At 35.5% G+C, this 15,956-nt stretch overlaps 1 protein-coding gene across 1 annotated transcript; it reads left to right on the forward strand.

Moving 5' to 3' along the window:
• The first annotated feature begins 20 nt into the window (after positions 1-20).
• Positions 21-15,128, forward strand: LOC135588268 (chaperone protein dnaJ 10-like). Its single transcript, XM_065080325.1, has 10 exons — positions 21-388; positions 3,149-3,208; positions 6,161-6,243; positions 6,450-6,609; positions 7,797-7,926; positions 9,557-9,715; positions 9,870-10,048; positions 10,141-10,221; positions 14,290-14,451; positions 14,667-15,128. Exons 1-10 carry the CDS (start codon positions 302-304, stop codon positions 14,754-14,756), a joined length of 1,191 nt encoding a protein of 396 aa, XP_064936397.1. The 5' UTR covers positions 21-301; the 3' UTR covers positions 14,757-15,128.
• The last annotated feature ends 828 nt before the right edge of the window (positions 15,129-15,956 follow it).

Consider the following 15,956-nt stretch of genomic DNA (forward strand, 5'->3'; position numbering starts at 1 on the left):
CTCTCGCTTTGTTTCCACAGCCGCCCTGCCTTCCCATCCCTCGCCCCCTCCCTCCCTCCCTACGGCCCCCGTCGCCCCCTTTTTAGGTCACGAAGAAGCCCCCCTGCACCGCTGGTTTGTGGCAGTGACTACGCGGAGAGATATATTACGGGAATATTCTATTTCGATTGATTGAAGGGAGATTTTGAGTCCAAGCAGATCGGATCGTCCTAACCAATCCACCTGCTACTTCGACTGCTAGAGTTCGGAGCGGGAGGAGGAGGGGAGTGTCACAGCGGCGGCGGCGGCGGCGTCAGCGGAGATGGTTAAGGAAACCGATTACTATGACGTGTTAGGTGTCAGCCCGTCGGCCACAGAGGCCGAGATCAAGAAGGCCTATTACACAAAGGTCAGATCCTCCTTCTAATGCCTAGGTCATTAGACAATTTGCGTTCGTCAATCAATCATGCTACTTATTCGATTCATCCCACAAGGTAGTCGGATCTTCCGATATTCCTGTTACCCTAACGCTGTAGATTCAGAAGGTAAGCTTTGCCCCATCCTCGATTTCATGGCTTCCTCCAAATTGTCATGGATCGAAACCCCTGAATTCTTTTCCCTTTTTTCCAAGTTATTATTTTGTATTAATGGAAAACTAGCAATGGATACTTCTTTTTATTCCTTATTTATGAGCTGGTTTCTTGGCTTGCCACCAAATGAAGAAATCTTCGAATTTGTAAGCAGCCTTTTACCCCTAGTCGTAGTGCCACTTTGTTTGTTTTGCTGTCACTGGAAGTGGGTGCTCCTCTTCTCTTGGTTTCAGCTTTTTGTGGAGCGCAGTGATCTAGATTGATCTGTCCTTGAAGCATTATGGAGTTCGCAAATCTACAATTTCGGCAGAAACGCCGTGCCATTCTGTTGAAGTTTGACATTGTTAAGTTGTTATTTTGTTGTGGTGTTATCCATCAAATGTATGGATTTTGTGCTACAACGGCACACGTCACTCTCAAGAATGAGGACATTTTGTAATAGCATCATCGTTTTTTTTGTGCACTGTCAAAGTTACTTCCATGCAACCATTATATATATATATATATATATATATATATATATATATATATATATATAAAATTACATGTACGTTGTATATGTTACATTCATTATCTTCTTTGCTTTCCTTGAGAATTCCTTAAAACTGTCAGAGAAGGTCAATGGGGTCTCTTCAATCATAAGATTCCTCTTGCAAAGAAAAGGTTTTTAGGTTTTCTTCCACTTCCTGGACCATGTCAAGTAGTTGTTTGTTCAGTGGAAGCCTCTTCAGGAGTGTCATGATAAAAATGAATCAAAATAATTAGCACAGTGTCCTTATCATGTCAGTAGTTACTGTGAGATGCAGACCAAATTAAAATTATTGAATAAAATGAAAATATTCACTTTTTGATCGACGGGTACGAAAGAGCGACAATGGGTCATTTAGTTGCTTTTATGTGTGTGATTTTATAGCTGTTATGTATAGATGCCAATCCATTTATTCTTGGAGAGCATGATCCACATGGCGATTGTTACCAGTCAGCCTTTCCATTATGATGGAACCATATGATATTGCTCTTTATAAATAGCATTGATACTATCTTCATTCCATGCTACCATTATACCCATGTATCAGAGAAGTCGATAAAATTCTTATGCTGTTGACATGTGTAAGAATTGTTTTTAAGATCTGAAATTGCCCCTTGTAACCCCTAATGCAGATGGCCTTTTTTGTTTCTTGCTACTAGCTGTTGCTGGTTTTTTCCTTTTATTTAACATACTGCACTTGCTCCCTGTAAAATGTTAGATTTTCTTGCATATGGAAATGCATAAGGCTCCTGTTTCCTTGGGAAGGGTCTATTTAAACAAGGGATGTTTGTAACATCTTTAAAGTAATTAATTTAGGTATGACTAAGACCTAATTGTTTGAAGATAAACTTATTCAACATCAAGAAAAGAGTTGAAAGCATAGACAAGAAGTTTCTATAATTACCATGATCCTATTAGTCAATAGGAAAAAGTGATCAATGAAGATACTACTTGTAGAGTTAAAACAAAAGACTAAAATGGAGAAGGGTTTCTAGAGTGCTGTACAATGGTTATGTGCTTTTGAATCAAAGGTTTTTTTTTTTCTTGTGTGACAATTGTAAGAACAAGTATGCTTTATGGATCAGAAGTAGGTTGGTTGCAGCAAAAGTGTTCCAAAGATGTCATAGGATGAGGATGCTGAGATTGATATATGGTGTTACTACAAAAAAGGGAATAGAATAATATTTATATTTTATATTCATGAACAATGATGGGATATCCCAACTGAGGATAAAACACAAGGTGGCTTGTCATATCGAAAAAGGACATATAGATGCATTGATCGGGTTAAAGAAGTTTGAATTATTGGTGAGGAGTGCTATAAGATCGACTTTTAGTTTGAATAGTCAATGCCCTCAAATGAGCTTAATAGTGAGAAAAAATCCATAATCAACCCCAAAAAGTTGGGACCTCATTGCAAAGTTTCATGACTTTGAGATAAGTAAGAGGCTTGGAACTTTTGGGATCCTTTGTTAAATTAATACAAGCCACACCAATAATCTTCATAATTTTCATTCACATCCTTCATCCATTATGTAATGTTGTTCAAATGAACTTAAACCGGTCAAGGATCTCTGAACGGGGTAGCAGTCCTAAGATAAAGTGCTCTGGCATCTAGCAAGAACCTAAGATGACTTTCTTATGCTACCCAGATTGCTAGCAAGATATCCATAATTATTGATTTAATAATTTCTTGCATCTTTGACAACATAATCAAGTATAGTTTGTATGTCTGTACTCTGCACAATAATTCACTGATAACAAGCGTACATCTTGAGCTCTTTTTCTTAGTTTAGTAGGCCAATCTTGAAATTCATTGAAGTTGAAGGTTAATATATCTATGGTCCTTCTCGGTGCTTGCACTTTAGGGGGATGGAAAGTTTGCATTTATTTTTTGCTGTTTCTTGTGATTATAGTTCTGCACATGGTATAATAAATTTTTCCTCTCATATCTACTGGACTTATTTGTCCCAAGTGTTGTATGTTATATCTGTAAAATAGTGCACAACATTCTAATGTTAACTTCTTAATTTGTTTATTCTATTTGTAGGCAAGACAGGTGCATCCTGATAAGAACCCAAATGATCCCCGTGCAGCCCAAAATTTTCAGGCAAGTGATTGATTATCACCAAGATAGGTGATGTCATTTAGTTTAAGTGTAATTGCTTTTATTAATAAACACATAACTGTTTGGTTTTCCCAGATTTGGTTACTAGAGACATCTGGGAATTTATTTTTTTCTTTCTTTTACTAGTTAAGTTTGCCTCTTTAATTTATTTATCAAGATATCCATACACTTAATGCTATACTTCTTGCTTTCTCATATAATGGCTATTCTTTGCTGTTTGACTAATGGCTACTCTAATTTTGTTTAAGCAAGCTCTTGAAGAGATGCTTTTTAGCCTGTATGGTATGTATATATGTGTAAATTAAAGGTTAGCAAATGATCTAGGTGTTTCTACAAATTGAGATTCGGTTGAAGAGGTGAAGAAAATGGGTTTAAATATGGTCGTTATGGGTGAAGATGGATCCGGTAATTGTATGCTTACCAGTATGCCAACTCCAATGATCGAAAAGTGGGCAATATGCCTGGTATGATAATCATATCAGGCTGTACACTTGATTTCCTAGTGATTTGGATCGGTAAGTACCAAGTTGCATTGGGTGGTACAATTGAGATCAGAAACACTGCTAGGAAGTTCATACTAATCCCAGTAGGGCCCGACAACTATTGCATATGATTATCACACCATGTAGGCCCCACTTTTTAGAAGACGTAAATCTAACTTCTAATCTCCTCAACCTTCTCATCAAGATAGGAGATTGCACATGGGATCGATGGTGGACACCATGATAAGCCGTAAGGACCTCAAGCTACATTAGCAGGGATGCACTTGAAATTAAATCATTTTGCATTTGTGTATTCTACATTTCTCCTCCTCTTCTTTTTTTGTCTTACCATATGCATAATCTTCTCAGGCATTGACTATGTCATAAAAGCTCCTTTGGTTTAGCAATTTTGAAGGTCTGGCCTGCATGAGAGTTCATAAACCATGGAAGAGGAATTTAATGGTTCTGCTTGTTTCGTTATAAAGGCAAAAGTTGTTGAGCTTACCTTTCATTTCATATTCGTTTTAGGAGATGTCATAATCCGGAAAATGTTCTTTATCATTTCACTTTAATTTTTATAATCAACAAAAGCTTCTTCTCAGTCCTCCTCACCATTTCTTGGTAATTTTTGTTTACTCTTATTGATATTATCTCTATGTGAAGTTGTCATTTCATTTTGCCACCATCACACGTTGGGCATTTTTCACAAAGGTTCTACTTTATAAGAATTTTTCGTAAGTAACTTATAATGTTTTGACCAATGCGAAATGCCATGTGTGTATTAGGCAAGTTCCCAGTACCGGTCAAAACTCAGAAATTGGAAAATATCCCAAGAGAAACATGTCTTATCTAAATCATTAATTGATTGTATCATGAAGAGATCAGATGATGATGCATAACAGCAACCAAAAGACATACCATGAAATGGGACTCCCATAGTTAAGAATATGGAAGGGCACTCTCATCAAAGGACATATTAGTTTAATTGAAACAAGAGGGGAGCATGCGCAGGATGATACAGAGTAGAGGCTGATCACTTATTCATGTTGATGTATGACCATGGATATCGAGAAGACTAGAGGGCTAGGTCATCCAGATGATTAAGGGTAGATGGTTGTCATGTTCAATTTTAAATGGTTATGGATTTGCAATCTTCCATCTCATGTTGTCACCCCACGGAGCATATTGTCTCTTTAGTGGCTAAAACTGGAGCAGAAATAGTGGTGTATCAGTGGTGAACCATTTTCTCAAGCTGATTAGTCATATTTAAATGCCTTTTTCATTCTATATGAAAGCCAAAAGATATAATTGAGTTTGAATTAAGACCAAATTCTAGATTAAATAGATAGTGATTAAATTATGTGCAAACCATGAATTTGATCAAGTACATGATGTCATTTATAACCTTTTGTCAATGGGAAATGTACATAAATTGGGTACCATCATGACACATATACTAAAGCTATTGGCAATTTCAAAGAATGGTAGAAATAAAAGATGAAGACATAAAGGGCCTCTTACCACATCACTGTATATTCTATCTTTTTGAACTGCTATGGGATATTGTACACATTTATGATGTTTACAATGAACAAGTAATCATACTGCATATTAAGGCAAGACAAGCTTATGCGATACAGCTACATGACTTATGTGGGCAATGCAGCTAGAGGACTTTCATCACCACATCTGCGGTGGCATGAATCACACTTTAGACAAATTTTTATTACTTGTGACTAATGCAATTGGAGACGGCATAAACTTCAGCCGGATGACTAGAACAATCTTAAAATGTTTGTCCCCGGTTTTAAAACTTTTCCTTATTATACATTATTTTTTACTTAATTAGAGTAAAAATATTACTTTTCTTCAAGGTTTCACACTTCTGACGTTCCGTAAGAACTAAATATCTTCTTTGTCATTGGGCATCTTAGCTTAGTGTTTTACATCAAAGCTGAAAACTCATTCAAAATATCTGTCCCTTTAAAAATTTATGATTTTGGATCAAGGTTGAAGCACCAAGTAACCAAAATTGTTTGACATTAGATTGATTAAATTTTTTTTTTCCCTTATAAGCTTTTCTTGTCAAGCTACATTGTGAAGATTAAACTTGTAAGTTTGCACACATGACAATTTCACAGCAACAATCCTTGCTATGTTTATTCTATTACTGTGTATCTGAAGGCATTTATATGTTTTCCAATTCTTGGAAAAATGGTAATCAACATGGCTAGTTTTTGGAAAGAAGCATAAAGGTTTTTTGCTCAAGAAGTGTACAAGCATAAATAAAAGTGGAACTTTTTCTGGCATGTCAAAGAACTTGCAACAAGTTTGAATAGTTCTTGTGGTACACTCGATTACTTGAATAGCATATGTTACTTCTGAGAGCTTTGTTTTTGAAAAATTACTTCTTGTTTCACAACCAGTCTTGCTAACTCCTAGAGTTATTCAGGTTTTGGGTGAGGCATACCAAGTGCTAAGTGATCCAACACAACGTGAAGCTTATGATGCTAATGGAAAATCTGGCATTTCCAGGTAGGTTCCCATTTTTTCACAATATTATTCAATACAATACAAGTGAACATGATTTTATTGAATAATTCGAGAATAAATGTCAGACATAACACATTTTTATCTTGCTTTGAAGCAGATAAATGCTAAATTTCTTGTGCCATTTCTTTTAAAATAAACAAATCCCACATGCAGAATGGAGTAATCTTTGCTTATTTATTCATATACAGGGAAGCAATTATTGACCCTGCAGCGATCTTTGCAATGCTTTTTGGGAGTGAATTATTTGAGGATTATATTGGCCAACTAGCCATGGCATCAATGGCTTCACTTGATAATTTCACTGAAGGGGAACAAGTCGATGCCAGAAAGTTACAAGAAAAAATGAGGGTATCTATAGTTATCTATTTTTAATTGGTTTTCAAATGGAATTCCATATGTTGTGTAAAAAGAGACATAAATGGTAAAAGAAGAGGATGAAGTGCATTTGCATGTATGAAGAATTCAAGAATGCTCAAGAGAGAATAAAGTTCATTGACCTTATACTTCTTTTCATCACTTTGTCTAAAATACCTCTGTGGACATCACTAATTAGAAATATTGGCTTATATACCAAACAATTTAGAATAGGTACGATTTTTCAGCTTAGGATTTCTAATTTTCATTTTGAAATTATTCAATCCTCTAAACTTTGCTAAGGGACATAAAATCATGCTAAAAATCTGCAAATCTGCAGGCTGAACACTGACACGTGAGATAATATCACTCAGAATTTTTTTGAAAAAAAACTAACACTCTGATTATACATGATTTATTTCGATATATGAATTCAATTTCTCATAGCTTTCATAGTCCAGATGGATAAGGGATGAAGAATTTGGAAAAGCTTGCATTGCAGATTTTGATCTGGTGCTTGCAACATTCATCGGTGAGAAAAGTGAATAAAGTTAATGAAGTTCATATTATATACCAAGTTTAATTTGTTCCTACACAATCTTGCATTCATGTTCGCACAAGCATAAATTCATGTAGATTATGATTGATGCAAAAAAAAGTTCCTGATTTCAAGTTCATATGAATCTATCCCTTCTTCTGACATGATGGAACCATCTAATTCTTTTCTTTTTCTGTTAATAACATGCATCATGTACATTACTGTTAGATTGAATTGCAATGATTTGTGCTACACATTTCTTAATGTTTGTCTTATCACTCAAGCTTGGTAGCCTGATACTTCTTTTTAATCTTTTGAGTATGATTAGTTTTGTTGGTTTTGGGCCAATGCTGAATTCTTTCAGACAAGCCAGCTGAAATATGTAAACGAAAAAGTGTTATGTTATACCTTGAAAGTGTTAATAATATTTCTTTGTGAAGGATTATATGCTAGAAAAACTTGTTCATTGTTCGTCTAAATCTTTTGCTTCCATTTGAAGTCTTTTTTATTATTTGTTCTTGAACTTGTCTCGATTGCCTTTTGTTTCCTTTTTTGGTATAGTCATTTCTTGAGCCAATAGATATTTTGTTACTAGCCATTTCATTGTGTAAGTTCTGTACATGAATCTTCAAGTCAACTACAGGTCATTCAAAAGGAAAGAGAGGAGAAACTTGCAGAGATACTGAAAGACCGACTCCACCAATATGTGCAAGGAAACAATGATGAGTTCATTAGACATGCTGAAGCTGAGGTCACAAGGCTTTCTAATGCAGGCAAGTCTATTTGTCATTATGCTGCTTGCTGTTTTCTTTGAGACCAATTTTTTTTATTTGTAACAAGTATCTGGAGAAGTTGTTCTTTGAACTGAACACTAATATATTGTATCCATGTAAGACTAGCATGAGCCACATAAAGAAATCATTTTGTCAATGCAAAACAAACAGCTATAGAATTTATCGCTATAACATTAAAAGCATAATAGCTAAGGCAATTTTGAAAATATTTTGATGAAAAACTAGCGAGGTAGGACAAAAAGAATTTCAAATTCTAGCACTATCCAGATCAGCAGCTAATATTTGTTGATTTAATTTTGAGTTTTAGGATCATAGTCTCTAGTCAAATGTTGGAGAAGAGCACCCAATGGACGATATGGAAAAGAGTAGACATGACTATGCTATAAGGATTTAGATATTGTGATAACACGAAATAGAAACAGAAATGTTTAAAAGATTTGTCATGAGAATTTTTGTTGGTATAATTAAAATTAATGAAAGAGATGGTGTTTCTCCTTTAGTATTCCCTTATATCTGCTCTTCGGGTGGGCATGTGCATGTTGATAGTTGGCATACTAGCCCATTAATGATCTAGTCATCCATATTCAACTTTTGTTTAATGAAGCAAAATCAAAGATAACTATGATCAAAGCAACAGGAGTAATAATCTCTACAAAAAGGAGTAATAATCTAGCTTAATTGTTGATAATAAATTACCATAATCAAGTCATTATAGGGTTATCAAAGGGTTCATCCAAAAGAACAAGGCGTAGATTGGCCTAGATTCAATTTTCAGTTCTAAGCCCAAAGTGAGCAAATTAAGTTTGAGTCATATACTGGCTTCCTTAAAGGACCATTAAGCTAGATTTGTTCCTGATTAGGTAAATTTTGACACAAAAAATGTCCAAGTCAGAGCCTAGAACAGTTGGAACTTGTTTGGCCGTTGTATAGAAATGGCCCAACATAGCCTCTACACGACAGTATGCAGGACTGCTAGGACTTTATTACTATATAAAATAGATTTGAAGTAAATGATGACTGAAGCAATTTGTAGGAACTTGATTTCAGAGAAACATATATTCTTGCAGATTATTCAAGAGCTCCATCACGTTTTGTATAAATAACAAGTGTACTAATCAAAAGATGATTATCAAATGAGTAATCTAACTTATTTCTCTTCAATGTTAATCATAATATGATCTTGTTGATTAACAAACTAGAATTAAATTACTAATTTTTATCTATGATTAGAGCAGAACTCATACTCTAAAAGAAAAGGTTGCTTCAGTGAACCCTGTATGCCTATATAACTGTCTAAGCTTAAATTTGATGACAGTTTTATTGACCGGATTTAGCTCAAAAAAATATGAATGCTGTAAATTAGCACATAGTCTCAGTAATGATTTGACTTCTTGTGGCTAATTTTGTATGCTTAACTCATGTATAGGAAACAGGATCTTGACCTGGGTTCTCTTGATCTGATGAAGCATCAGTATGTTGTTCAGATGTTTCTCTGGACAACTTTATGCTTTCAGCATCTTTAAGTTGAATTTCTGTGTATATGTATAAAATGTTAGACCTTTTATGCACCTTCAAATATGTTAACCATCATTTCTGTATCTTGTTTCAGCTTATGGAGTAGATATCCTGAATACTATAGGCTACATCTATGTAAGACAGGCAGCAAAAGAGCTTGGAAAAAAAGCTATATATTTAGGTGTGCCATTTATTGCTGAATGGTTTAGAAACAAAGGCCATTTTATCAAGTCACAAGTAACTGCTGCAACAGGTGAATTATCACTTTTATCACCAAGGTTGACACATGCATGTCTCACTATAAATTGCACAGTGTGCACCCATCTGGGTGATTCTTCATTCAATTTTCATGCATAAATGTGGTTCATTTTCATAATAAAGTTCTGAGGTTAATCTTGGATTTGTAGGTGCCATTGCACTAATGCAGCTACAGGAGGACCTTAAGAAGCAACTTAGTGCAGAGGGCAACTATACAGAGGAAGAACTTGAAGAATACATGCAGAATCATAAAAAAGTGATGATTGATTCGTTATGGAAGCTTAATGTTGCTGATATTGAAGCCACCCTGTCCCGTGTTTGTCAGATGGTCTGTTTTCTTGATTGTCTCTATTATTTTGAGATGTTATTATTTGTCTGCTTTGTTATCTCATTCACTAATTGTGCTAACTTTGACTTCAGGTGCTTCAAGATAACAATGTTAGGAGAGAGGAACTCCGTGCTCGAGCCAAAGGTTTGAAAGCCCTTGGGAAAATATTTCAGGTATCTTTCAAGATCACCTTAAATTACTGAATGTATCTTTTGAGTTTTGACATCACTGCTAGTTTTCAACTTTTCATGTTCTGTTTTCTACTTTCTTCAAATGCTTCTCTTCAAATTTGCAGAATAAGGGGAAGTTACCTGTTAATCGTTCCTTTGCAAACATGGAGCAAATGGAACTTGTAGTACTCGTGATCACTATTAGAAAAGTTGGTAGTTCCATCCTAATGCAATTTTGAGCCTACCTACCTTATAGAGAGCAGATGCATTTTAGGAGGTTGGGTTCTTTACTTAAACTTGCTTGTTGTGAATAATCTTATTAGCAATACTAGATAACGCTTGCTGGTCAAAGATAAAGAGATAAAGAGAAGGTGGATCTTCATGTCTGATGCTCTTCTACTATGAAACCAATTGAACATCCATTGACAAGACAAAGAACAATGAAGAAGAGATACAAGAATAAATCCACTTAATATATTTGGAAGAAAAATTCATACTCGTAAGGGTTTTTTACTTTTTGAATGGCATTCCTAGATGAGTCACCATACACTTTAGAAATGTTCACCTTAAGCGAAGTCAGGGATTTTTGTCTTAGCATTAAGCGTGGTATGGGCTTATTAATTGGTAATTAAAATGTTATTATGGATATTTTGCTTGGAACTACAAATTGCTCCTAAATTATAAAGCTATTTAGATAACGTTTAACATAATTGACAAGACTCTTAGTAAAAATTTTATATAAGACAATGTAGAGGGCTACAGGCCTATAATCCTGCACCTTAGAGTTGTAGATTTTTTTTTAAAGAATGAACACTAGGAAGTTTTACCTAGGTAAGCATGCTATCCAAATAAAGTTTAGAAAAAGGTGCCTTACGACACTTAACTAAATTTTTTTTATAAATTTCACTATGTACCCAACATAACTAGGGCTTTTCTCATATCCCATTTGGTTCATGGCAAAAAAAAGAAAAGAAAAAAAGAAAAGATCCTTAATAGAGAAAGGTTGAGCCAGTTTCTATCACTACCAGAGATTTTGGATAATGTAAGACATTTCAACCAATTGGATTGATCAGAGATGTTCCAAATCAGGGTTTGCTATATCGATGCGTATCGCCTGGTATGGGCGGTACGTACCGGTCCGAGAGGATACCGGTACACGGACCGTCCTCTACCGGGTGGTACTAGTCATTTGACCCAATATCAGATGATACGGGGATTGTACTAACGGTAACGGTCAAAATCCAATCATTGCCGATTTGTATTGGTCGATACGCTCATATTTCGATCGTTATCAATCAAGGGCTAAGATTGTCTTATTTCAAATAGTTAATTTGACCGTTTGAGGCTTAAAAAAGGGTTTTTAAATCCTTTCCTCCCTCTCTTTTAACTTATTTCACCCTCTTAATCTCTTAAACCCTTTCAAACACTTATTCACTCACATCTCTTTTTTATTCTCATATTCTCACTCTCCTAAACTTAATAAGGCTACGATTTATGAATTAGATCAAATTTAGGAGACTAATTTGGGAGGATTAAGAGGAAGAATACTCTAATCAAGAGGTATGTATTCTCTTTCTAGATTTTTATTGATTTATGATATCATTAAGCCTATTCCATGTGGTGTATGACTTAATGTTTAATATGTTATTTGGTATATTTTTAATGGTAGAATAGTGTTAGTTAGGGAGTAATTAAGATCTTTAATATTGTGATTAGTGTGTTTAATATTAATAGTTTCAAAATTAGACACTTAATAGGTCAAATCTTCATATTTCATGCATATTAAGGATTGGATCATATGTTTATGATGGTTTAATTAGGTTTTAATTATTTTTTTAATACTATGGTTAGTGGTTTTAATGATGATTTAATTAAAATTTGATCGATATTGGATCAATTTATATTATTTTTGCTAAAATTATACTAAATTTATATTTATTTCTAACTTAAAAATCCTAATCTAACTTTTTTTAAAAAAAATTTAGGATTTTTTTTGAGTTTTTAGGCGTACCATCATTACACCTCGATGTACCGTCGGTATGCCTTGGTATGTACTATATTGAGTAGGGCTCAGTACACTGGTATGGACCAAAATTGTAATCCTTGTTCCAAATATTCCAAATACTGTGAAATCAATTAACAAATATAGTCGCAATGGCATGTTTTTCATAAAGGATAGATCCATCTCCTTGAGTAATCATCTAGATGGTGTTTTGTCTTCTCCTAAACTTAACCATTTTATGAAAGAATTTCATATTCTTATATTCTCCAATTTAATTGTTTTTAGCCTTGGTCCACCAAAATAAGTGATACTGACAATTTAATATACTAAGCTTATTGTTAAGACCTTGAAGAGAGATAATTATTTTCATTCAGGGCTCCACTAGCATCCTAAGCCTCATGAAGAGTTATTTTATCGAATGTATCTTTAAATATTAAGGTCAAGGTCGGCCATAACAGAAGCTTCCCAATTGACAAAAGATGGTTTAGTTCTGTCAGATTGTTATAAAAGAGGACATAGTATTACTATCAAAATTCCTATCATCCCACCTTTTATTATTGATAAAGGAGTTCCTAAAAGGTAAATTATTCAAGGGTCAACATTTGAAACTATACCCAAGCAAGAGCTGGAAGGTCCTTAAGGAAAACAGTCATAGAGCTTGTCCCTTTATGTAATATGGTCTTCACTCTAAAACTTCTCTTCTTCCAAAGAGAATTTAAAACAAAAATAAAGCCTCCCGCTAGGTTTATAGTGTTGAGTTCAAAAGAAAGTTCCAAGTTCACGATGAAAAGCTTTAACTAATTTAAGAGATGGGGTCTTCCCCAAAAACTCGCTGTAGAGACTGATTTGCTAGTGTTCTCTAGTGCACTTATCTCCACAAAATCTAGTTTGAGAAAAATTAGAGAGAATCCCATAACTTTTTCAGTTTTTCCTCTAGAATGTTGTCAGCTTTCCAATTCCAATGCATTCCCCAAGAACTTTAGGGTATGAATTCATGTTCCGTTTCAAGAACTGTACTGGGTCCTGGCCCTACTGGTATGGTTTCAGTATGTACTAGTATACAGACACATGGTGTGTCAATGTACCGATCAGCATTGAATGGGTACTGGTTCAGTGTAAATTGGCAAACCTACAGATGGTATGTTGATATATCGATTATCACAGACCAAAGAGGAAGTGAAGGGAGGAGTTGAAGGAGAGGAGGAGAAGCAGAATAGGAGGATGAGGAAGAGAAGGGGGAGTAGGAGATGGAGGATGTGAAGATGCAGAGTAGGAGGGAAAAGACAAGAAGGTGGAGGAGGCAAGTATCAGAGACGGAGGAAGAAGCAGCAGAGAGAGGAAAGTAAAGTAAAAGAAAAAGATAGTTTTTGTTGGTAAAATAAATAAGAAATAAATTTGTATGTGTACTGGGCGGTGAGCCTGGTATCCCTGGTTTTAACCCTTTAAAAGCTGGCGATACATCAGATAGGAAAGGGTTACTAGGCGGTCTGTCCAGTTTCAACTTAGACAGGGAGAAATTGCTGGTACAGTGTCACATCCTGGTCGGACTGGTAAATACTAGACGGTACAAACCAGTATGACTGGTTTTTAAAATCTTGCTGGGATTTCCATATGAAGTTGAAGACCAAGCAGTGTAAGGATTTCGAGGTCTACCTGGGTTAATAGTTGGTTGAGGTTTAGGATGAGAGAATATGCTGGGAAAGATGGTGAAGAAAACACTTGAGGTGGTGGCTGGAGGAAGCCAGGGGGATGCTCATCTCTAGAGAGATTTGACCAGCTGTTCCTGAGGGAAAGTTCTGTTGTATCCTTGTTTTTGGTATAACAGAACAGACAAAATGTTGTGCCCAACCAACCCACTTTTGCTAATGGTTACGTTTCTGGTCATGCTTGTGTATTGGTTGGAAAAATAAAAACCTTTACTATGAAAACTGTTGGGTTGTGCTGCACACTTTTGCATAGTTATATTGTTTGAAGTGTGGAAATTTCCTGTCACTGTATCATGTTCTTTCAAGTTGTAGTGATCATTATTAAATTCCTGAAAAAACACCATGTTATGTGCTTTGATCTAGAGGGTTAAACTGGGCAATGGAAGTGAGAGTGAAACATCATTTGCTAGTGGGGCACAGAACAAGTTGAGTGGCAATGATGAATGCAATGATGGCAGTTCACCTGATGCATCACCAAAATCCCCTGTGGAGCATCTGTCTTATGCAAGCCTGGCTGCTACCCAGGTATTGTTGCCATTCCCATGAATTATCAAGCTAAGTTATGTCTGTGAATAAGTAATCCTGCTCAAGCGGACACTCAAATCTGTGTTATTCTCAAGTGGTTAACTTGAACATTGTGGGGGCTCTCCGTGGGTTCTTCATTCGACCTCTGTTTTTGCTCATTAAAATTCAACAGAGAAGATGTTCGAAGAAGTAAAAAAACTTTTTTCATGTGGCAGAGCCCATACGTGGAGGCTCCTCCGTTTGGGGATGTTAACTACGACTTCCCGATGCCTACCGCACCACCTGGCGCTCAGAGGCACGCTTGATCAACGGGCGTCTGAAGTAAACCGGATGATCCTTACCTTGTGTTTTAGTGTTAGGTGTACCAGGGAAGCATCTGCTGGGTGTATTATGGTTGGTAAGTGTCAACTTTAGGTTTGTGGCATTTGTTCTTTCATCATCAGGTTGCAAAATATCATATTCTGAAGATTGGTGTTGGTGGTCAGTTTATGTGCGCCCCCTTTGTGCCTACTTTGTATTTGAAGAATTGGTTCTGCATCCATGTCTTTTGTCTTTTGAGCCAGCCCCAGTCGGGCGTTGTACATCAGAGACATATTTTATGTGTGGCTAGTTTTTATTTGTGATATTGTAGAAAGAAGATGCTATGTATGTATATATATGCTTTGCTTTGATCCTAATTGTGTTATGGACTCTGCCAATTTGAGTTCATGGTTTAGTTCCCAACATACTTGATAGCTAGAAGAATTAATTAGCAATGGTAGAGGAATCAGCTGTTGTAAGCTGCAGGTTGAAGGTGGTATGCATGGGTACAATCTTTAGAAGCTAATAAGATTTGAGGTAGCTACATGCTTCATGCTCTTCATCATCCGACATCAATTATTCGTCAATCTGATTTCGGATGCACACAGTAGTTTACGTCTGTCTGGAATTGTCCAAAATAAAATTAAAAATAATAATTATTTTATTAAAATAATAAAAATCAAGCTATGATTTATTCTATATTTTTGTGTGAATTTAAGCTTTTTTTTAATTCAAGTTTGATATATTTTTGATGATGTGATTCTGAGAACCGAGTTGAATGTTGTTTATTCATGAGTGTAAGAATATAAGAATTGAATGTTGTTGTTATTTGTTTGTGTAAGAATACAAGTGTTATCTCTTTTACACCAGATGGCAATATCAAAATATGTTTTCTATTTTTCCTTTTATGAATCCAGGGGTATTTTATATTCAGATTAGGAGGTATATTTTTAGAATGATTCTGAAATTGAGTGTAAAGATGTTTATTCACAGAGTATTGTCATAAGCTTTTTACAAAGTTTCATAACAACAGGGCAATGATGTTTGTTCGGAGATGGCAAGGGGTTGTCCACAAAGGAGGTCATGATCGTCGGTGGAAGTGGACGAGGGGCAATAGAGGAAGCCACGAACAACGCCAAGAGGATTATTCGAGGGAGGAGTCGAGATGGTTGATGGGAATGGCCGAGGCCAATGCGAAAGGATCA

This window comes from Musa acuminata, chromosome BXJ1-8 (assembly GCF_036884655.1).
Source record: "Musa acuminata AAA Group cultivar baxijiao chromosome BXJ1-8, Cavendish_Baxijiao_AAA, whole genome shotgun sequence".
Classification (NCBI taxonomy): Eukaryota; Viridiplantae; Streptophyta; class Magnoliopsida; order Zingiberales; family Musaceae; genus Musa; species Musa acuminata.

Excerpts from the sequence above, each read along its gene's own strand:
- LOC135588268 (XM_065080325.1), top strand. The coding sequence starts at position 302 with ATGGTTAAGGAAACCGATTACTATGACGTGTTAGGTGTCAGCCCGTCG. Across the intron at positions 9,716-9,869 it reads ACAAGTAACTGCTGCAACAG|GTGCCATTGCACTAATGCAG; the intron begins GTGAATTATCAC and ends TTGGATTTGTAG. Across the intron at positions 10,222-14,289 it reads CCCTTGGGAAAATATTTCAG|AGGGTTAAACTGGGCAATGG; the intron begins GTATCTTTCAAG and ends GCTTTGATCTAG.